The sequence below is a fragment of the Mustela nigripes genome, chromosome 14, assembly GCF_022355385.1.
Source record: "Mustela nigripes isolate SB6536 chromosome 14, MUSNIG.SB6536, whole genome shotgun sequence".
NCBI lineage: Eukaryota > Metazoa > Chordata > Mammalia > Carnivora > Mustelidae > Mustela > Mustela nigripes.
Genome location: NC_081570.1, coordinates 43,381,368 through 43,403,393, shown reverse-complemented (window position 1 = coordinate 43,403,393; position 22,026 = coordinate 43,381,368). Strand labels below are relative to the sequence as shown.

At 55.0% G+C, this 22,026-nt stretch overlaps 1 protein-coding gene across 2 annotated transcripts in view; it reads left to right on the top strand.

The window, feature by feature from the left end:
* Window positions 1-20,910, top strand: part of LOC132001787 (NADH-cytochrome b5 reductase-like) — a 47,678-nt gene extending 26,768 nt beyond the window's left edge. Inside the window, exons 7-12 of one of the 2 annotated variants that reach the window (XM_059376647.1) lie at window positions 7,290-7,416; window positions 10,571-10,918; window positions 13,411-13,746; window positions 14,657-15,010; window positions 17,915-18,093; window positions 20,584-20,910. In XM_059376647.1, coding sequence (XP_059232630.1) covers window positions 7,290-7,416; window positions 10,571-10,918; window positions 13,411-13,746; window positions 14,657-15,010; window positions 17,915-18,093; window positions 20,584-20,910 — 1,671 coding nt within the window. Of the gene's footprint in view, window positions 1-7,289; window positions 7,417-10,294; window positions 10,399-10,570; window positions 10,919-13,410; window positions 13,747-14,656; window positions 15,011-17,914; window positions 18,094-20,583 lie in introns of those variants that run through there. The other variant, XM_059376648.1, reaches the window with a different exon arrangement.
* The last annotated feature ends 1,116 nt before the right edge of the window (window positions 20,911-22,026 follow it).

Genomic DNA, 22,026 nt, shown 5'->3' with positions numbered 1-22,026 from the left:
GGCTCCCTGAACAGCAAGGAGCCCGATGTGGGACTTGATCCCAGGACCCTGGGACCATGGCCTGAGCCAAAGGCAGTGGCTTAATCGACTGAGCCACCCAGGTGTCTTGATGTGGGGCTGGATCCCAGGATCCTGAGATGAAGACCTGAGCCGAAGGCAGAGGCTTTAACCCACTGAGCCACCCAGGCACCCCAGTACTATTCTTCTAAACCCTTTGCAAATATTAACTCATTATTCTCATTTCACAGATAAGGAGACTGAGGTACAGAGAGGAAGTTAAGGAACCTGCCCATGGTCACACAGCTTGGATATGGCTGGGCGTGAATGTGCCTGGCAAACAGTAGGAGCTCAGCAGTTGCTGAGTGGCAGGGAGGTTTTAGGCTTGGGATCCAGTTCGAGGCAGGAGGCTCTGGAAGGTTCCCACGAGCGGGAGCTCTGGGTGGGGATGGGTGGAGGTGGAAGAGGTGGAATGTGATGGGTGGGTGAGAAGGACAGGAGGGCCCAGAGCGGTAAGAGGAGGCAGTAGAATACCCCAGACACTGTCCTGGAAGTTGTAATCCTGGGACAGCCAACGCAACCGTGTCTCCTGAGGCAGGGAAGGTCGTCACCAGGGCAGCTTCCCTCCCTGTATGTAAACTCGAACTTTGTTAAACGTCCTGGCTTGCCAAAGAAGCAGGACTAATGGGACATCAAAGGGAAGGGAGGGAAGAAGCTGGGCCAGCAGTAGGCTTCCTTCCTGAGCCTCCCCACCCCTCTGCTCCTGGCCCTGCAAATCCTCTTCCAGGAACCCCTCACCCCCCTCAGTCAGTACTCAGCCCCAGCCTTGCAGCTCTGCAGTCCTGGGTTGGAATCCCACTCCTGCCACTTAGAGGACTGTGATCCTGGATCGTCGCTGTGCCCCAGTCTGTGTACTGCGCGATGGCGAGAATATGTGGATTACAGGAGATGACCTGACCTATGCAAAGGGCTTCGCCCACCAACTTCATGCCCACCCTAGTTGTTAGTGTAGCACATCCAGACATTGGCAGTGCACAGCTCTTCACAGTTTGCAAAGCCCTTTTGCCTCTTGGACCTTGCATTTAATTTGCACAGCAGCCCAGGGAGATGGAGAGCAGGATTAGTAAACCTCTTCACACAAGAGGAAACCGGGGCTCCAGGGGCAAGTGAGTGACTTGCCCAAAGTTACATTGCCCATCAGGTGTGAAACATGGGTCCAAAGCCAGGACGATCTGAACCCATACCCATCACCCTTTCCATTAAACCCTGGCTAATGGCAGTGGCCTAGCATTGCTGAGGGGGAGCAGGGCCCATGAAGGGGCCTGTCCTCTGCCTGGTCCCCAGGTCTCTCCCTGTCCCAGGACTGAGGGCACCCACCCTGGCCAAGTCCAGCTCCTTGGCTGTGCTGTGGGGGCACTGCCCCCTCCCTGCGTGGTTGGGAGATTCAGTGAGATATGGTGTAGAAGGACCCAGGGCCTGGCAGGCCCCACAAATGGGGGCAGTTCTGGCTCCCTCCTCACTTTCTTCCCATGGCCCAGGAGCCAGAGGCTGTGAAGGTCACACCCTTGTCCAGGCCCTCTCGGAATACCTGGTCGTTGGCCCATCCGTTCTTCTGGGACATCATTCCTGGTATGTGGCTTTTGTAGCACAACCTTGGGAAAGAACAGGGCAGAGCAACGGAGAGAAAAACAGAGACACAGAGAGAGGAGAGACGCGGGAGGGAGGCAGTGTCCTCTTCACAGAGTCCCAGGTTGGTTTGTGGCTCCTGGTTTGTGAGGGACATCCCCTTTCTGCTGTCCCCACACCCCCAGGGACTCTCGTCCAGCCCACCATCAGCCTTGTCTCTGTCAGAACCTGCCTCTCTGCTTTCAGCTTTCCGCCTTGCTCTTCTCCCCTTCCCTTCATCTGGTCTCCTGGTTGTTGGCTGCCCTATTCCCTCCCGCCTCCTTTCCCCTTCTGCTCCTCCCACTCAACCCAGGCCCCCCTTGGCTTTCTAGGAGGCCCCAGCAGCGGTCTGGGAGGTGGCATGCCCATCCCCCACCCTTACAAGGCCAGTCCCCGCAGATATCCAGACATCTGGAGGAGAGGGTGTGGGTGCTCCCCAGGTGTCCCTCCATCCTGGCCTCTGCCACCAGGCCCATCCTCTCCGGAAGCTCTCCTAAGTCCCCAGGGCCCTGGCTAATGGAGAGATGTGACTCCCTGAGGCCCAGCCAGGAATCCCCTGGGGTGCAGGGCCTCCCTGCTCCCTGTGGTCTGCCACACCTCTTTTGTCAGCTCAGACCGGGAAAGGGAGGCTTGAGGCAGCACCCTTGCTGTCCCACGGTACCCGCCCGGTACCCAGGTGGAGTAACAGAATGCAGACAGGAAAACAAAATTGGCTTGGAGAGGATCCTCAGAGCTAGACGTGCCGGCCAGAGGCAACAACTGGGACACAGACCTATAAGCCATGTACTCACGGAAATAGACATGAGTTTATAACAATAAACACGGGCATGTGGAGCAGTGCTGATCCTCCGCCATGGCCACGTGCGCACACAGCTATGACATTTGCATTTGGACACAGATGGACCCCCAGGGAGGGACCGCCCCTCGGAAGTGCTCGTATATATCCAGAGAGAGCACTGGGTACATACAGGCCTAGATGCATATCCACAGACATGGAGACACGTGTCTGCGCAGGGACAGCAGTAGGTGAGATCCGGGCACGTGTGCAAAGAAGCAGTTCTGTGTACACGGTGTTGGGTGCAGGTGCAAAGGGCACAGGGACACGCAGAAACAGATAGTCATCCCCAGAGAGATTAGTGTACCTGGTGCCTGATGCATAGACAGTAAGAAAGGCTCATGTGCCTGAAGAAACCGCACGACCAGCGGATGACACAGGGGCACCCCGGGATGGACAAATTCACACAGTGACAGAGACCAGCATGTATGGAGGCAGCCCCCCACCCCCACCCCAGACATGCTGACAGCACTTCTCAGGGACAGCCCTTGCGGCTGCTAAGTGTCTGTGGCACCGCAGAGCCGGTCATGGGGACAAGAGGCATCTCTGCGCCAAGACACCTCCTGGAAGTTTGAGAGCGTGACCTCAGGCTTGGCTGTGGGAGTCTGCACAGCCTGGAACCAGAAGGCTGCCAGGCCCCCGGTGTGACTGTCCTGCGGGGCTCAGGGACTCCCTAAGGACCCTAGTGGGCAGGCCGCTTCCCTCCTTCTCCACCACCTCCCCTGGGGACAGACTGCTGATGGCAGGGAGGGGCAGCCAGCAGGGGACACCCCACCCAGAGGAGACTTCCAGGAGAGTGGAAAAGACCTGTGTGAGAGGACCTGAGGTCTGTGGAGCCCTGGGAGTCTGCACAAACAGAGGGCGGGAGGAGAGAGAGCACATCCCCGCGCTCAGCGCTGGCCCTCTTCTCCACACTCCAGGCGCTTTCCCCTCTCTGGTCCTCACAACGCCTGACAGATGCCCACCATTCTCATCTCACAGCTGAGGAAACAGGCCAGAGAGGCAAAGGTGACTTGTCCGAGGTCACACAGCTAGTAGCTTCCCAAGGTGGTCTTGGTTCTAGGAACTTCAGGCAAAATCACACCACCAGACCCCCTGCCATTCCCCTGGGCAGGGTTAAAAGCACACGCTTTGGACACAGGTGAGCATGGGCTCAGATTGACAGGGACACTTCCTAGCTGTGTGTTCCCGATTAGTGCCATCCACCGCTCGGGGACGGTGTGCCGCAGGGACGGAGACAGTGAGACTATGCGCTCTGGGCCAAGCCCTGTGCAGGGCGCTGGAGTGAAAGCCCAAGAAGACAGGATGTTTGCACAAAAGCCAGGTGGCCCTCGCTGTGCTATAGCTGGGCCCCAGGCACAGGCACTGTCCCAGCTTGGGGTGCAGGCACCTCCTCTCTGGAGGAGGTGGCAATGTTCTGAAGGGTGAATAAGAGTCTGAAGGGACAGAAAGAGGGGCAGTTGAGGTTCAGGACACAGCATGTGAGGAGTAAGGGAGATGCCGGCGCTGGCATGTGGGGAAGAAAGGAAGCAAGTCTGAGATGTCCTGGAGAATCAGGAATGCCAAGCAGAGGACTTGGGATTTTATCCTGAGCAGAGGGGTGACTTGGTCAGGTCCATATTTCAGAGATGAAGGCAGAGAGCAGTTTGATGGGGAAGGAAGCAGGCCAGAGCGGAGGGACGCCAGCCAGGAAGGTAGTCGGGCAGGAGCCGGGTGCTGAGTGTGGGGAGCAGTGGTTTGAGAAATTGTTCCAGAGCCTAAAGCGCTCGCCAAGCTCAAGTGCAGAACGGGAGGGAAGGGAGGCCGAGGCAGCTGAGACATTTCAGGCTCAGTGGGTTGGTTGTGCCACCACCTAGAATCAGAAACCTCAGAGAAGAAGCGATTTGGCGGGGGGAGGGGGTGGCGATGAGTTGGCGGTGGGCTGAGCAGCCTGAGGGGCACTCTGGTGGTTACTCCGGTTACCAGCACAGCAGCCATCTGTGCCTTGCGCTTTGCTGACCAAATCCTGGTCGGTTTTGTTTTTTTGTGGTAGCAATATCCCCACGACCCTGTAGACCCTAGAAGAGGGAGAGGAGGGGAGAAAGTAAAGATAAGAAGTGTAGACATGGCCTTCAAGATGCTGGGCTCTGAGAGCCAGCTGATGGGTAGGGTGGGGGGTGGAGGGAAACACAGGCTCCTGGAAAATGTTTGTACCCCAGCCACGCCTGTGATGCCTCAATGGGGATGGGAGAAGGGCAACCAGGCAGGCGAGGCCGGGGACCTGGGGAGAGGGGAGCTAACGCAGGATTTGGTCCCTGCGGCAGTGAGAAGGGTGGGCTTCCAGGCACAGGATGGGAAATTGGCCTCGGACAGGATGTGGAACAACCGACCCTTAGGCTGCAGGGAAGGGACACGTGAGCAGCTGGAGGCAGGGTAAGGGCTATGAGATTAAGGAGTTTCTGCTTTATGTCTTTTTGGCTTGTCAGGAAGGCTTGGGGTCATCCGCTGGGGAGACTGGTGACTATCTGGGATAATGTCTATGGAGGGTCAGAGAGAGCCACCTAGGGATACATAGAAAGGCTGAGGGGTGGAACTGAGACCCCAAAACAGCTGGAGCACTGAACAGGTCCTAGTGCCACCGCATGGTGACGGCGTGCTGCCCTGCAGTGCTCAGAGGCCCAGACCTATAGGGGAGGATGCAGCCATCTGGGCTGGTCCAGCAAATGTTGTGAAAGAGCAGGATGACCTGACCCTGGAATCTAAGCCCGAGAGAGAAGATGGGGCAAAGGGTATGCCAGCAGGGAAAGAGACCAGAGGTTCCAGGGAGTGCGGGAAGAGAGGCTGTTTCAGGGCTGGAATGAACATTTCAGGGGTGAGTGATTCCAGGGAGAGCAGGTCAAGGGTTGAAGCCGCGCTAAGGGCGACAGTCTTCTGTCCTGGACGACTCCGTTGGTGCCCCTGTGGCCCTGCCCACATTCCTGGTTTCCACCATTCCTGGGCTTCTGGCTGCAACCCCTGCATTTCGGGGCCCTTCCTCACCCCTCACTGGAACACCGTGGGGCCATGGTCTGCACTGCCTCCTGGAGGTGCTCGTGGGGGTGGAGCCTCAATCGTCCACAATGGCACCTGCTCTCCAGCATGCCCTCAACTGGCTTCTTCTCACCCCTGGCTCGCTTCCCCACACCCCTGCCCCTGCTTCCTGGGAACACCTCCCAAATCAGCTACTGACCCCTGAATCCTTGTCACAGGGTCTTCCTGTGGAGCAACTCGACCCAAGACAGGGCGCTCAAACCCTTTGGGTGTTTGTTTCCTGCTCTGTGAGGCGGGGAGGCTGACGTGTGCCTGGGATGTTGGCCGGGCACCCGCCCATTGGGGTGAGGCTCCCAGCACCAGGCCTAGTGCTCAGCGGGCACCAGGTCCAAGCCCTCTCTCATGCACATGGGGTGTGTGTGTGAGAGACAAAAGCTCCTGTCCCCTCAGATGGCCCAGGACAGCAGAACTTTTCTGTTGCTGCCAATCAAGCCCCACAGGTAAGCCAACCCCTCAGGCCCAACCATCCCCGATGCTCTTTGCTGAACACCTGCCAGGTGGCCTCTGGTGCTGGCTGCAGAGGGCTCCCTGGGGACCTCCTGATGCAAGGATGGGCCAGAAGCAACACGTGGTCTGGCCCTCTGAGTTCCTCCGAGGTAAATAAAAATCGTGCTTGCTCCCAAGCACAGAGCCAGGCACCGGTTAAGACTTCCCACACTCCGTCTCCTCTCATCCTCGAAGCAGACCACAAGCTAATTCCTCCTCTTTGTGCTCAGGAGCTGAGGCCTCAGAGAGGGTGGGCCACTTTCCCAGGCTGCCCCAGCCCGGCAGGAGTAGCAGGGCCAGGAATCAGGGCTCGTCGGCCTAACCAGTGCCCAGGCTCCTTGGGAGGCGGGAAGGTGCCACGTTTCCCTCAGATGCCCTGTGCAGCCTCTGCACAGAGAAGGAGCTGAGGAACAAGCTCTGGGTCGAATGGAACCAAATATGGCTCACGGGGGAACTAGATCCTGTTTCCTGTGGGAAGCAGAGCCCCTGAAGGCGTTCCTGTGGCCCCACTTCTAGCACCCAGCCTGGCACAGGGTGATGCTTAGGCAAAGTTTGTGGACCCGTCAAGGAGGTAATAGCTAATATTCCTGTGGAATTTACACTGTGGCCCAGATCTGCTGTAGGACATGCACAATACAATTTTCCCATTCTGTTACTCTGGCTGCTTTCTTCCATGAAAATAATCGTTTCCCTCATCAGCTGCGCACTCCAGCCTCCTTCGCTCTCCCTCTGAGCTAATCTAAGCATGTCTGAAAGATGCCTTTCCCCCTTGTCCCACTAATTAGAAGGTCCCTTCAGTTCCCCAGTGGATGGGGATGTGATAGCCATTGGGCTGCAGCACAAGGCACAACCTTCCATTTCCTACAGGTGGGGCTGAATGGCCCCACTGGACAGATGAGTAAGACTGAGACCCAGAGGAGCTAGATGACTTGTTCAAGGCCACCCGGCAGCCTAGAGGCCGACTTAGGGTGGTTTCCAGATCTGCCCAGCCCCAAAACTCACGCCCTTCCTCCACCACCAAATTCCCTCCCCGCCCTGAGATGCTTCTCTTCCCGATACAGTGTGGCCAATGCAGATCTCAGAATGTGTCAAGACAGTGACACCAGATCCGTCACCTTAGGGTGGAATGAAGGGAGCACCTGGGGATCAGCTTACTAATTCGAGGGGCCAATGAATTATTCAGGCCATCATTAACTTGGAGGCCCTCTCAGACTCACCTCTCTTTTCCCTGCTCCAGACCCTCAGATCCTGGCTCGGCAGACCTGCGGGGCCCCCCAGTGAGGAGATGCTGGCAGAGCTGGGGTCCTGTCTGCTGCTGGTGGTGGTGCTGCTGGGCCCAGGCCCCAGGGCCCATGCCATGAAAGGTAGGTGCTCACGAAAGGCAGTCTCTGTGAAGGGGTGGAGGGTGGCTGCCAGGGTCTCAGGAGGTTTCTATGTGGGAGGCCAGAAAGCAGGAGGCCTTTCTGGGGGGAGTTGACTAAGTTGAGGATGTCTTTTCTTCTGAGACGGTGAAAGACAGTATTTGCAGAGTGCCTGTAAATATGATTGCATTTAATCTTCACCACAAACCTCAAGGTGGGCATGAGTCCTCCATTTCACAGATGAAGAAACTGAGGCAGAGAGAGGTTAAGTAACCTGTCCAAGGAGGCATAGTTACCAAGGGCTAAAGGAATGGCTCCAAGAACAGTGGAAGGTTTATTGCACTTCCCCGCCGCGAGCCAGGTGAAATCAGAGTTCCTCCTGATGGCATTCGGCATCTCCCATGTTTGACCCCAATCTCTATAAAACATCTAGCCTCGGTCCCCTGTGTCCCTTGGGCACCCTGTGCTCTGGCTGAGGAACATACCCCTCCTGGAAATGCTTCGCCCTTTGTCTGGAAGGTCCCTGTTTTCTTTTGCCTTCTGAGAACATGGGACTCATCTATCAAACTCAGATCAAATACCACCTCCTCCAGGAAGCCTTCCACATCTTTCCATCAGCCTCAGAGGCTCCCACCTGGGAGCTCCCAAAACTCTGTGCCTGACCCTGGCCCCGGGTTGCCTTGTGCTGCTCCAGCCCTGTTGTGTCGTGTGCCTGTCTGTGAACAGTATCATTTCACTGGTCTTCAAGGGCTGTGCGTGTTGGAGGGGCTGGGCAAGTGGCCCTCAGTACCTAGTTTTCCTACAGGCTCAAGTGGGGCTTAAAGAAGGAAAGGGAAGGGGCGCCTGGGTGGCTCAGTGGGTTAAGCCTCTGCTTTCGGCTCAGGCCATGATCCCAGGGTCCTGGGATCGAGCCCCGCATTGGGCTCTCTGCTCAGCAAGGAGCCTGCTTCTCCCCGCCCCCACCCCGCTTGCTTGCCTCTTTGCCTACTTGTGATCTCTCTCTATGTCAAATAAATAAATAAAATCTTTAAAAAAGAAGAAGAAGGAAGAGGAGGAAAGAGAATGGGCCAGTCACTTCATTGGTGGAGGAGGTGGGCTGGGTAGCCAGGTGTCTCTCTCCTTCCTGTAGCGGGAGAAGCTAGATGTTCCTATTTTCCAGCCTCTGGGGCTATAGCGGCCCCAGGGTGACCCTGGGGTTCAGGGAGTCTGAGTCGCGGAGACGAAGGCCTCCCCTTGTGCCAGCACCTGGGGCTTCCTTGGCCACAGGAATGCTGCTCCAACACTCCCAGGGCTTTTCTTGGCCTGGCAGGGCTGGGGAAGGACAAGGACAGACACTGGACAGGCTGTCTCTCTGTCCTCTTGCCGTAACGGCACAAATCAGATAGGGTTCCTGCCCGGCCTGCCACAGGGGTCAGGCCTGGAGCCTGATCAGCCTGAGTTGAGTGTACATCTGCGGCTGTTGAGGGACTAGCTCTGTCTCATCGGTGCTCACAGCCACCCCATTTCACAGATGCGTGACTGAGGCTCGGGGAGGCTAGGTAACTGTGAGTTTGCACCACTTCCTCCCTCCAAATTGTCCCCAACTAACGATCTTCTTGTCCCTCCTGGTCAAACTCAAACATCACCTTCCCTGTGAATCTTGTCCCTCCCCTAACAGTGCTGGCACAGCAAGATTAGCCCCCCTTCCCTGGGGCCCCCTACGGCTTTGCTGACAGCTGCCCCCATTCCACAGTGCGCTTCCCCCCTCCCCAGGTGGGGGTGTGTGTGTGTGCTGAGTCAGCCCAGGCCCAGCACATGCTTTTTGGCCTTTTCAGTGAACAGAGCTAGGAAATTAATTTTTTTTGAATAAGAATAAATCTTAAATTCATACTGTCTTTAATTCACACTGAAGATCACAAGCATTCTATTTAATTTTTTAATTTTATGGTTGTATTGCTCTCCTCTTACGTGGAACATCTTAGCTTCTATTGACATTAACAGACATGCTTTATTCCAATTTATAAAATACTGTACGAGAGCAGTTCTGACTGTTACTACAAACAGTAAGTCTCCTGAGTCAAGTTTCAGATTTCTTTGTGCTGCATTCTGTCCCGGGGACATATCCTACTAGGAAGGCACAGTCCAGAAAGTATATTTCCAAGTCATTTGAGATCATTTTCCCCCAAGTGAATGTGTTTCCAACCTGATATGTAGTTAAGTTCTTTCGTTTCAGTTTGGGATTTTTTTAGGGGTTACTTAAAAAATGGATTTTTGCTCATTTAAAAATTGTACTAAAAGTCATTCATGATTCTAAGGTCAAAATTATAAAACAAGTCGCTTTGAAAGAAGTCTAGCTTCATGCCTGTTTCCCTCCCAGGTGTTGACTCCTTCCCTTGAGAGAAAATATTTTTATTTGTTTCCTTCCATTGTTTTCTTTTTTTAAGAGAAGATTTTATTTGTTTGACAGAGAGAGCGATCACAAGCAGAGGGAAAGGGAATGGGAGAAGCAGGCTCTCTGCTGATCAGGGAGCCCGATGCGGGCCTCGATCCCAGGACCCTGGGATCATAACCTGAGCCGAAGGCAGAGGCTTAACCCACTGAGCCACTTTGGCGTCCCTCTTTTTTAAATATAAGCAAACATGTACATATAAGAATGTACTTGTGACTACAGTGAAACAGGCTGTGCGCCTCTTCACTGAGGGTGGGGGCATTAGCATTTGTAATTTTCAAGTTCCTTACGGCACACGCCTAGGATCCGGCATACAGTACTGTTGCATCTAAAATTATAGGTCCACCTGGATGCTTCCATCTCCTCTCCCTGTTTTGTTTTTCTCCGTCGCACTAATCACTCTTCACGATGCTCTGTTTTACTCACTGTGTTTATCATCTGTTCTCCCATCAGAAGCCCACAGGAGATTCCACGAAGGCAAGAACTTTTTGTCTTTTCTGTCCCTGCCGAAACCCCAGCACCTGCCTAGCCCTCAGACGGTATTTGTTGAATGAATAAAAGCGTGCTTGATAAGTATTTGAGGATTCAGCAGATGAATGAGCAAACGTACACATCCATGAATTGATTTAGATCACGGCCTCATGCTCCCTCACCACATCCCAAAGACCCAGCTTTGTGGCCGGGTCTACCACCCAGGGCTGATTGAGCCTTTCTTCCCTCTTGCTCCAGGTGTCAAATGTGGGGGTGTGCTCTCAGCACCTTCCGGAAACTTCTCCAGCCCCAACTTCCCCAGGCTCTACCCCTACAACACAGAGTGCAGCTGGCTGATCGTGGTGGCCGAGGGCTCGTCGGTGGTACTCACCTTCCATGCCTTTGACCTGGAGTACCATGACTCCTGCGGCTTCGACTACCTGGAGGTGTACAACGGGGCCTCGGGGGACAAGGGCAGCCTGCTGGGGAGGTTCTGTGGCCAGGTGCCCCCACCACCCTTCACCTCTTCCTGGCATGTCATGTCTGTCGTCTTCCACTCAGACAAGCACGTGGCCAGCCGTGGCTTTTCTGCAGGCTACCAGAAAGGCAAGGAGGGGGGGCCCTGCGGGGATTGGGGGATGGGGGAAGAGAGCCAGGGGCTGAGGCACAGCTTGCTGGCTGCTCCCGAGCCTGGGTGACCCTGCTGCAGCAGCTCGGGGGACAGGACAGCTTCCAGAGGCGGTCGAGGGGGTCCCTACCTTCGCGGCAGCAGTCCTGGGAACACTGGGAAGGTCTCACTGTACCCAGGGCAAGGCCTCTTGGGCTAGCCGTCATCCTTTTTATCCCATGCATGGCATCAGGGTGAAGGGGAGGACACCATGCTGCCCCTGCTGCCCGTCCCTCTGCGGTGTCCTGACACTTACAGGCACAGGGACCACCCCCCACCCCGCCCCTGCACCTTCCCCCAAGTCCTCTGGAGTAGAAGTTGCACGAGGGCCATCTGTGTGGAGCTGGTGACAGTCTCCCTCCCCAAGCCTTACCTAATGCCCCTTACCTTGCGGAGCCCTACCCCTCCCTCCCTCAGCCTGGAAACCCGCCCCTTGGTCTAGTGAGGGGAGCGGAGGCTTTGCTCTCCTCCCCTTTCCAAAGATCTCCTAGCCTCTCTGCATATACTCAAACCTCTTCCCTTCTCCCAAGGCCTTATTCATGTCAGCTCAAGCCACAGATACCCACAGATGCTCCTGGGGCACAGGGTTCCCCAAACAATGATCGGGAGCCTCCGGTGGGACACCCCTCCCTGAGCTGGCTTTAGAGGTACAAAACTTCGGAATGCTCAAACACAAGAATCACAGACCAATCTCAATATGGTTTTGGAGTTTTGGACTCTTCAGTTTTTAAAATGTTAGGGTATCAAAGTTATAATACCATAAGCAATGTTTTCCAAATTTTTAAAAACAGGAGTACCATTCGACCAAATGGAAGCTTACGTTAATCCCTTATATAGAAAAGAGGTAAAGGGAGTATTTTCTTGGTATGCATTTACTGTATTTTTTAAGTTCAGGTTTTTAACATTTGCTTATTATAAGCCAATCACTGAAAACAGAAGTCAGTACAATGGCCTCCAATAAGTGAAATTTTTGCATATAACCTGTGACTGTGGATACTGTCGTCCAGCTCATTAAAGAGAGCTTAAAGACAGCACAGGAGTGAAATTTGCCTCACATGCAGGCAGATAGATGCCCTGGGGGGCGGCTGCAAAGCAGAACACAGCTCAAAAGCTTCTGCTAAGGATGTTACATGGAAAATGATCTCACAGACTGTCAAAACCTGCTGTCTCGTTTCACAAACAATGAAGTTAAGAGCAGAGAGGGGGTGTGCTTTCCCAAGGTGACACAGCTGAGAGTGGGAACACCAGGACAAAGGAAGTATTAGCCACCCCACCCAGAGCAATGCCCGGTTCACAAAGCCAAGGCCTGGGGTGAGATTCTGGAGTCTTGAGAAACCAGGTTGCCCCCCTCTCCACCTCCCCGGCCTCCAGCTGATGGGGACATTCATCACCACCCACCTTCTAGCTGGATGGGCAGTACTGGGCTCCAGAAGGCTTTCTTTCATCAGCCTGAGAGACTCTGCATGAGCCTTTGCTTGCTGGTTCAGGCTGGGCAGGTCTTCTGACCTCTCGTATTCCCACACAGCTCAGGGAGGCTGTCACTTGCCCAGGGTCGCACCCCTCCTAGAGGACAGAGCTAAAGACGGACACCTGTCTTCAGACTTCAAGCCCATCTCCTCTCTGCAAGCCTCTGTTTCCTCTGTTAGGGAGCTTTGGGAACATTCCTGAACTCAGGCATCTCAGCCTCTGTGTGCAGCCGGCCTGGTAGGAGGGTACAGTGAGAATCACAAGGTCAAGTGCCCAGGCTCTGCAGCCAGGCAGGTCCTGCCTTCCTGTTACCAGCTGGGGTGGGCGGGGCGGGGGGAGGCGCCTGCCATCAGGGCCCCGCCTAGATTCCCGGGGCCTCCTTACTTCAGTGGCTCCTGTCAACCTCTGCATCTCTATGTGAAGGCTTCTTCTGAAGTCTCAGGTTACCTCCATCTTCCCAGCCCTCGGCCTGGACTCTCCGGAGCTGGTGTATGAATGCCTCAGCTCCCTTTCTCTCAGGTCACATAACTCTGAGTGTGCGCCTGACGCCATTCCCAGAGTTCCCCCAACAGGGCTCGGCAGCTGGCTTGACAATGCCCTTTACTGGCCCTTCTATCTCCCGCACAGAGTCCTTGCGCTCACACCCCTGTCTCAGGGCCGGTCTGGGTGAACCCAGACTTCCCCAGGTAAGTTACTTACCTTCTCCGTGCCTCCACTGTCACAACCGTAAAATGGGGAGAAACACTGTGCCTTCCCCTAGGGTGATGGTATTGGTGTCAAAAGACAGTGTCATTGCCAAGTGCCCGGTTTGTGCCTGCCCCTTAGCAAGTGCTCAGTGATGGTGACAAGGCTCCCATGGAATGCCCATGGGGGAGGCACGTTGGGGGATATCCGGTTCCCAAGGGAGGGGTTTGGGGGGGCCACGGGGAGGAAGAAAGTTCAGCTCAGGAGGGCTTCTTTGCAGATGTGTGTGGTGGTGTCCTGACGGGCCTTTCAGGGGTCCTCACCAGCCCCGAGTACCCGGACAACTACCCCAACAACGTGGAGTGCCACTGGGTGATCCGGGCCTCTGGCCCCGCCACCGTCAAGCTGGTGTTCATGGACTTCCAGGTGGAAGGCAATGAGGAGTGTACCTATGATTACGTGGCCGTGCTTGGGGGGCCTGGCCCCGCCCACGGGCATCACTACTGTGGCAGCACGCGGCCCCCCACTCTTGTGTCCCTGGGCCACGAGCTGCAGGTGATCTTCAAGTCTGACTTTAACATTGGAGGCCGGGGCTTCAAGGCCTACTACTTCTCAGGTAGAAGGGGCTGGGGCTGTACCTCGAGTCTCTGTGCATGTTGTGTGTGTCCCTGCTCAGCCAGTGCCAAGGTAGAAGCATGTCACCTCCTCTTTGAAGTCTTCCCGAATAGCTCAGAATTAGTCCAATCTTTCAACTCCTTCTGGAGGTTGTTTGGTTTTGTTTTTGCTTTTGCAGCGTTAATCTAACATTTATCATTTATGTTTGAGGTTGGCACGTTGATCTCCCTGACTACGAGCTCCTATGGGTTTGTCTCTGTACCTGCCACATAAAAGGGATTCCATGTGTGTACAAATGAATGAATGAACCCTTGACAGTGAAATGAACTAGACAGTGGAAGAGATGGAGAAGGAAATAGACGATGACAACCCACTGTGATCTGTGTTAACAGTAAGAATCACGGATGACTTCCTGGAGGAGGAGACAATTGAGTAGTGCTTTGAAGGGGTTAGCCAGAGGCAGAAGGAAGGGAAGGGTATTCTGGGCAGAGATATCAGCATGCCTGAAGGCAGGAAGGACAAAGAGGGTTTAGTGTGCTTGCTAGGTGTTGTTTGGGGAGGCTAGAAGGTAGGGCTGGATGTAGGGCAGTGAGAAAATGAACAAAGTCCTGTCATGAGTCACCTGTCTGTCAAGTCCAAGTTTGGACTCAGCTTCAAGTATTAGGTCTGGTGATTGAATTCCTAACAGGACCAGCCCTTGTGAAGTGGACTGCCAATTGGAATGAGAGTCCTGGCCTTCAGCTAGTTTCTATTTAAAGCAGGCTTTGCGATCAGTTGTCTGGTTTGCCAACCATGGTACCCACCACCCACCAAGCTGGATTTAGGACCTTTATGGAGCCCACTGCCTAAGAGGGTGACAGTCTCCAACTTTTCTAATTGTTATTCCCTCTGTCCCACTCTCCCCAACCCAGGAGAATGCCAGGAGGTGTACACAGCCATACGGGGCAACTTCTCCAGTCCCCAGTACCCCAGCACCTACCCTAACAACATCCACTGCCACTGGACCATCCGCCTGCCTCCGGGCTACCGGGTCAGGCTCTTCTTCCTGGACCTGGACCTAGAGGGTCCCAATAGCCTGACCAGGACCTGTGACTTCGATCATCTGGCAGCCTTTGATGGGGCCAGTGAGGAGGCCCCCCTGCTGGGAAATTGGTGTGGCCACCACCTGCCAGCACCAGTCACCTCGGGCCACAACCAGCTCTTGCTTCTGCTGCACACAGACCGCAGCACCACCCGAAGGGGCTTCTCTGTGGCCTACATTGGAGGTCAGCTGGGGTGGAGTGTGTGGGCGTGCTGATGGCGGGGATGCGGGCCGAGTCTGGGGTCCTTCACAGCTTCCTCCCTCCATCCCACCAATCTCTTCTTGGGAGGCTACAGCATCACCGACTGCTGCTTTGGGACCCCTGAAACCATACCAATGTGGCCCTTGCTTATTTCCACCCCACAGAGCCCTGTCTCCCAGGCTTCCAACTCCACGTGCCCTAGGTCCCCGCTTTTCCCTCCTTCCCCCTTGGGCCCCTGGCATCTCTCATGCGTGGTTTGTCCTGTGTATCCAGGGTTAGTACACAAAATATGGCCATATTCCTTATGATAAACAGTTGATATAACCATGGAGATGTGGACAGGCTTTGCTTGTATCGGTCATAAATCCTGACTGGCAGTGGCTTAGACATGGCTTTTGTTTTCCTCACATAACAAGAATTCTGGAGCTAGGGAGCTGCTTTGTTGGGTTAGGGACTTAACACGGTCTCAGCTAGTATCTCTGGGATTCTCTTGACCTCATGCCTGCAAGATGGCTGCCACAACTCCAGACATCATGTCCACATTTAAGGCAGGAAGACCGTAGAGGAGATGCCAGCTACAAATGTCCTGTCATCAGGAAAATGAAGGCATTCTTAGAAGTCCTTAAAAGACTTTTTGGTCTTGATATTTGAATTTGGCCAGGTGTCCTGCTCAGCTGCAGAGGCGGCTGAGGACATTGGCACTGGGTTTTTCCAGCTTCTGTAGTGCCTGTTAGATTTGCCTGCCAGCAGCCTCCCCCATCTTCTCCCCTCTTCCCGCCACCCTTCCCTGGCCCATGGGCCCAGAAAAACCCCTGCTCTGGACCCATTTTGCCCTCTACCTGAGGAGGCGAAAGCTTCTTCTTGTGCTTGGTATGGAAAGGGAGATTCAAAGAGAGGAAACACTTCACTGTGGTCCCATGGGCCAGGGGTGGCGGGAGTCGGAGGGGGACAGCCAAGACTAGAACCCCTGCCTGCCTTCTTTGTGGCCCAACAGGGCCCAGGGGGAGGGAGCCAGGGCTGACAGACCAGGGCCACATCCAAATGCTGCTATTACCGACCATCCAGTGGCCTCCTCCATGCAAGGGGTCGATGAATGCCCTTTGCAGGCGGTCATTTGGATGAAAAGAGGGAACAGGAGATATCCTTGCTGAGGGTGGATTTCTCTCCCTCACGCGCACACGTCTAAAGCCTGGTCTCCTTTCAAACATCTTCCCTCTGTCCTTAGCCCCTACACAAGTGGTGATGGAGAAGGACTGTGCTATGCCCCGGGAAGCTAGTGGCAGTGAGTGGCTTGGGCAGACCCACCCTCCAGGGCCCCAGGTGGCTCCATCCATAACCTGGGGGAGGAGAGCTGTCCCTTGGGAGAGCGACCCCTCCTAGGGTTTCACTCCAGAGAGTAGGGGACACGGGGTCTGTCACAGCTAGCCGGCAGGTGGTTTTTCTTCTCTGCGGGTCTCAGTTATCCCACTTGTAAAATGAGGAGACTGGGTGAAGGACCTTTAAGGTCCCCTTTGGTTCTGATAGTCTTATTTCCAGGCCTGGGTCCTCCCTCTCCCAGCGATGCGAGATCTTGGACAAGCCCCTTCTCCTTCTGGAGTCTACAGAGCCTGACGGTGGGGCAACTCTGAACCCGACTCTGTTCCAGGGGCAGGAGCCCCCACTCCCACCTGCCCCACCCCCCTGCCCAGATTCCTGTGGGACCTCAGGACCAGACAGGGGCACTCGTGCTGGGGCGAGGCTCCGGAGGTGGCCCAGGCTGCCAGTGGCCTCCCAGCTAGAGGACAACCTCAGCATCAATCAGGGTGCTGCGCCATTCAGCGCTGCCGAGATCATTGTGGGAGACAGCGGGCCCATAAATCGCTAGCTGCCCAGACACCACAGGCTGAAATATGTCTGAGGCATTTCCCGGAGAGGGCCTGAGAGTTCCGGGCCTCTGCCTGCCCGTTCTTCCCTCGCCCGCCCGCTGGCCGCCCCGCCCTCCACCTCCACTGCCCCCTCCCTAACCCACACTGCCCCCGTACACACACATACTCCAATACACCCAGACACGAAAAGCTGCACCGTCTGGTCCTGGAGGGCTGCAGGGGCCCCCCAGATAGGATGGGGGGGGATCATCGATAAAATCTCGGCTCAACCCCTGCACACAACTTCACCTCTCAGAGCTTCAGTTTCCAGAAGTGTAAATTGGGTTTCGTTGTGCCCACTGCATGGGGTCCTCGTGGGGAGAGAGTGGGGCTTCCTTCTCCGCCCTTTGCAAAGCTGCCGTTCTGCCCCACCACCATATATACTCTGCCTTTCCCTGTCCTGCTTCTCTGCTTGATTTTCCCTCAGCCCGCTCTGACACATCTTTCATTTTATGTACATATCGCCCCTTGCACAACTAGAATGTCAGCTCCAAGAAGGCAGGAAGTTTTGGCTGATGGGGTTGGTTTGGTTTTTTTTTTTTTTCATTTCTTTTTCTGTGGTGCTTAGAATAGTGTCCTGCACGTAGTAGGCCATCAAGAAATATTTGTTAAATGGTTGAATGAATTGCTTGGCACATGGTAAGATCAGCACATCGTAGCTCTTCTCATGATTAAGAATATTCATTCATTCATTCACTCACTTACTCACTCACTCATTCACTCATTAATTCACACAGAATTCGCAGCACCTGCCAAGTTCAGTGCCGGGCTGTGAGGACACAAGAAGGCCAGGTGCCTGCCCTGGGGAGCTCCTAGTCTGATGGAGTGAAATGGAGTAACACACATGAAACATCCCCATTAGGCTGCATAGATGTCTCCCGACTCTGGGCCCTGGTTTTCCCGCACATCACCCCTTGGATGGGGTCTCAGGGCCTAGTTCCTGCCCGTAAGACCTCCAGCAGCTCCTTCCCTCCGTCCCCAGTCGTGCCCATGAATGTGAGCTGCTCCCGCACGGACTTCCAGATCCTGATCTCCGCACAGGCGCTGGCACCCCTGGAGCGGACCAAGGTCTACCTGGGCAGCCGCAACTGTGCCGCCCAGGAAGCCGGCGGCACCTTCCGGATCCAGGCCCGCTTTGACACCTGTGGCACTGAGTCTCAGGTAGGGGCTGGGTGGGGGTTGGGGAGGGCAGGCGGGAGGGAGTGCGTCTGACCCCTGCTGAGAGGCACCTGCCATTCCTGAGAATTCAGCTTCTTTTCCTGGCTCAGTGACTCCACCACCAAACTAGATCAGTGTAGACAGCGACAACCCTATTGAAGATTCCTCCTGCAAGGCCCCAACCCTGACCATCCCTGGAGGCCTTCCTGATCTTCCTTCCCTTCTCCCAGGAACTCCCCATCACCCAGGCCTCACCCCTTCAAGACTCAGAGCTGCAGGAGCCCGGCTGCCTCTAGCTGCCCTTTCTCCAACCTGTGATCCAAATGGCCCCTGTGCTCCACAGAACAAAAGGGCCTTTCACGTAACAGGATCCACTTCCCTCCAAAGGCAGCATGGCTTACAGATGAATTTTTTCCACTCTCCGTATATTTTCAAGGCCTTGACCCCAGATCTGGGGCCCTCAGAGTCCCTGGGCCGTGGCCCAAGTATCTCAGATGCCTGCATACTTAGGGACAAGTGAAAGGGGAAAGGAGAGACGCCCCCCTTCCATGGAGAGCCCCCCCCCCCCGCCGCCACGCCTTGGTGTCCAGGAATGTGCCAGACTGGCTTGGCAGAAAACATGCACTTTCCAGCAAACTGTGCCCCCCTGCCCCCCACATTAACCAAATGTCCCCTCTAGCCCACTTGTCCACTCCCCCAGCCTCCAGTGACCTCTGTCCTTTTGACCTGAGGAGAGAAGTGGGGGCAGTCTTGGCCACCAAGAAAATCTCCCCTCACCCTGATTCTGTGCCCTAAGTCCCCCAGGGGTGTTCTGTGGACACTCCACAGAGTCATGAAAGGACAGGGACAGAGAATCCCAGAGGCAGGGAACCAGGAAGTATGACGGACTCTCAGCAGCTTCAAGGCTGGAACCACCACCATAATTTGGAGCCACAGAATCACAAAATCTTGGGGCTGATACCATAGGACCATAAAGGCTGAACACCTTAGACTCCTGGATTCCTAGTGTCGCCCTTATATGTCCTACCTGCACGAACACCCGTCTCTGCCCTGAGTTGCTCTCAGAGGCACAGCTCGAACAGCCCAGGGCAATGCCAACCTTCCTGTGCATCTCTTCAAAAACCCCTAGAACTTCCACTTTATGTGATTTTTCCCCTCCTTTCTTTATCACATGGACTGACTTTACTGGGTCCCCTTCCACTCACAGTCCCAGTCTTCCTTCGCCCAGTGTCCCAGTTCTATACCACAAAAATCCAGGACACCGGTCCTCCTTAGAAGGTGTGGGGACAGACAGGTCGAGGGCACAAATGCAGAAGCCTCCTTTGTGGATGTGGAATCAGAGCCTTTTAGAAGCCCCTTTGTAACTCAGAGGGGTGGCCCAGTGTCCAGGGATGCCAGGTCCCTACTGCTCCTGCCTGCCCGCTCCATGTGAGACAACTTACTTATCTAGAAGCTTCATCTCAGAAATGCCACCACTGAACGTGGGAGGCCAGACAGCCTCAGGGGTCTAACGGCTGCTGTGGACATGGGGTGGGTGGGGAGAGTAGCCCAGTACAGCCCCCTGCCCCGGACCCCACCAGACTGCCCATCACAATGCTGTCCCTCAGATCCTGGCCCGAACACCCCATGGTCTTCTTAGCAACTTGATTCCTGCCTCCCTCATCTGCAGGGGTAGGGAAGGTCACCAAGATGTGCGCCTCTCATTTCATTCCTCGATGGCTCTTCCTAACCCTGGCTGGTGCCACTGGGATGGCCAAGGACTCAACAGGAGGGACACACCATGGCTGCAGGCGTCATTGGGGGGAAGGATTCCAGGAGGAAGGTCCCATAGCCAAGGGATAGAGCTTCCAACTGGGAGGCAGGAGACTTGGCTTCAGGACCCAGCTCTGGGCAAAGTACTGCCTTTGCTGGGCCTCAGTAGTCACATCAGTAAATTGCCAAAAAGGGAGATTGAACTAGATGCTTTAAAGCCCACTTTGGTTCTATCTTCTTTGGTTCTAGTGAGGCCCTGCAGCTAAGAGCTGGGCAGATCCAGGTGAGCGCATGTTCCCTGTCATCCCTGTCACTTTGTCATGTGATCTCAGACAAGGGATTTAACTTCTGGGCCTCAGTTTCCTCATCTGTGCAATGGGAATATTAATGGTACCAATAAGGGAGGGTCATAGTGAGAATGAAATGAGATAACATACTTAAAACAGAGCCTAGGACAAGGCAGATGTTCTTACTGTTACTATCTTTCATAGACCCTGTCTCCTTGAAGCCAGAGCAAGCATGGACTCATCAGATCTGATATCCTTCAGACACCCCATAGTGTCCCTTTGACAGGTTGGAACATTGAGGTTCCAAGTGGGGAGGGAGTCAGTGGCCAAGCTGGGCCTAGAACATAGGCTCCTAGAGTTCTTCTCCCTTGGCACTAGAATCCCCAACTATCTAGAGGCACAGGGTCAGGCCTGGCCCCTTCAGGTGTGAGTGACTGTCCCTTGACCCCCACAGAGGAGGAACAGCACCTCGGTGATCGTCAGTGTGCTGTACATCGACTTCTCGGCTGGTGGGCAGGAGGACATCCATGAGTATGAGGTCCGCTGTGAACCACGGCGCAAAGAGGCTTCTGTCCACCTGCTCTCTGGCTCCGACTGGCTTGGGCCCTATTCTGCGACAGCCGAGCACCTTCAGGAAGCGCCCCCCAGAGATGAGGTAGAGGCCCCAGAGGGCCCTGTGGCCATGGTGGCTCAGGACACCAGTGACATTGTCTTCCTGGGCCTTTGCATCCTAGCCGGAGTCCTCATGGTCATTGCCATCGTGGTCCTGATGCTGCTGTGAGTGGGCAGGAAGCTGGGTGCGGTCTTCCCTGGGGGCAGCTTGGGGTCCCACGGCAGGGGCAGGGCCGGGTGTCATCGAATTGTTGGTGGCTACTGGCAAGTCACCGTCCCTCTCTGAGTCTCACTCTCCTAAGGAGGATCCATGTGCCCTCTACCTCACAGAGTTCGCGTGAGGCTCAGAGAAGAGCCTGAACAGATCTGAACTTTGTAAACTATGGCATGTTGTGTGTGTGTGATTGTTACCGATTTCAAAGATAGTCTGCTATTAAAAGAAGTCTCCGGTGTGTATTACTTGCCAATGTGGAGAGCTGGGGACAGAGGGTAAAACTGACCTTCCATAAATACACAGAGCTTCACCAACTCGGGATAAAAATAAGGGCATCTCTTTATTTTTCCAACTCATCGCTATTCAAAAGCCTTCATTGGCAGGAAGCTCAGTAACCACCCAGGGCCCTCCATTCTCCGGAACTGACTCAGGAACCTTGAGGACTTTGTCCCCAGGAGACCCCAACTGCCTCCCAACTCCAGGAACAGAAAGGAAGCTGACGCCATCATCCCAGCCTCCGCCAGGTGGTGTCGCTGTTGGCGCCTGGTTGTGGCCCCCCCCCCCCCCCCGCAGTGGATCCTATTTGGGGAGGGGGCAGCGAGGCTGCTGGGTGGGATCCCTGTGTCAAACACTGGGAGGCCCACACTGCACCGCAGGGAGGCTGCAAGCAGAGGACTGGTGTCTCTTTCACGCTAGTATTTTCCTTACATCGATGGGGGTCCTTGACTCCGCTGATGTTCCCCTTCAGATGAGTTCTCTTTGGAGACTGGGGGACTTCTTCTACCATTGGACCTCACTCAGACCTACTCCAGCAACCCCGTGTTTCTCTATGTTTACCCTGTGGGGGGGCGGGGGTTGGGTTTCCGGTGCTTTCCTCTGAGGGGCTCTGGCATCCTCCTGAAATTGTTCCAGCTGTCCCCAGAGCTCTATGGATCAAGAAGTGGAACAAACTTGTTAATGAAAAATAAACAAAAAAACGCAGTTACAATAACACTGCTTTCCCCTGCCCACCTGTATATTTGCATAATGAATCCCTCACAATCAATAGAAATCTCCACATGGACCCCGCTG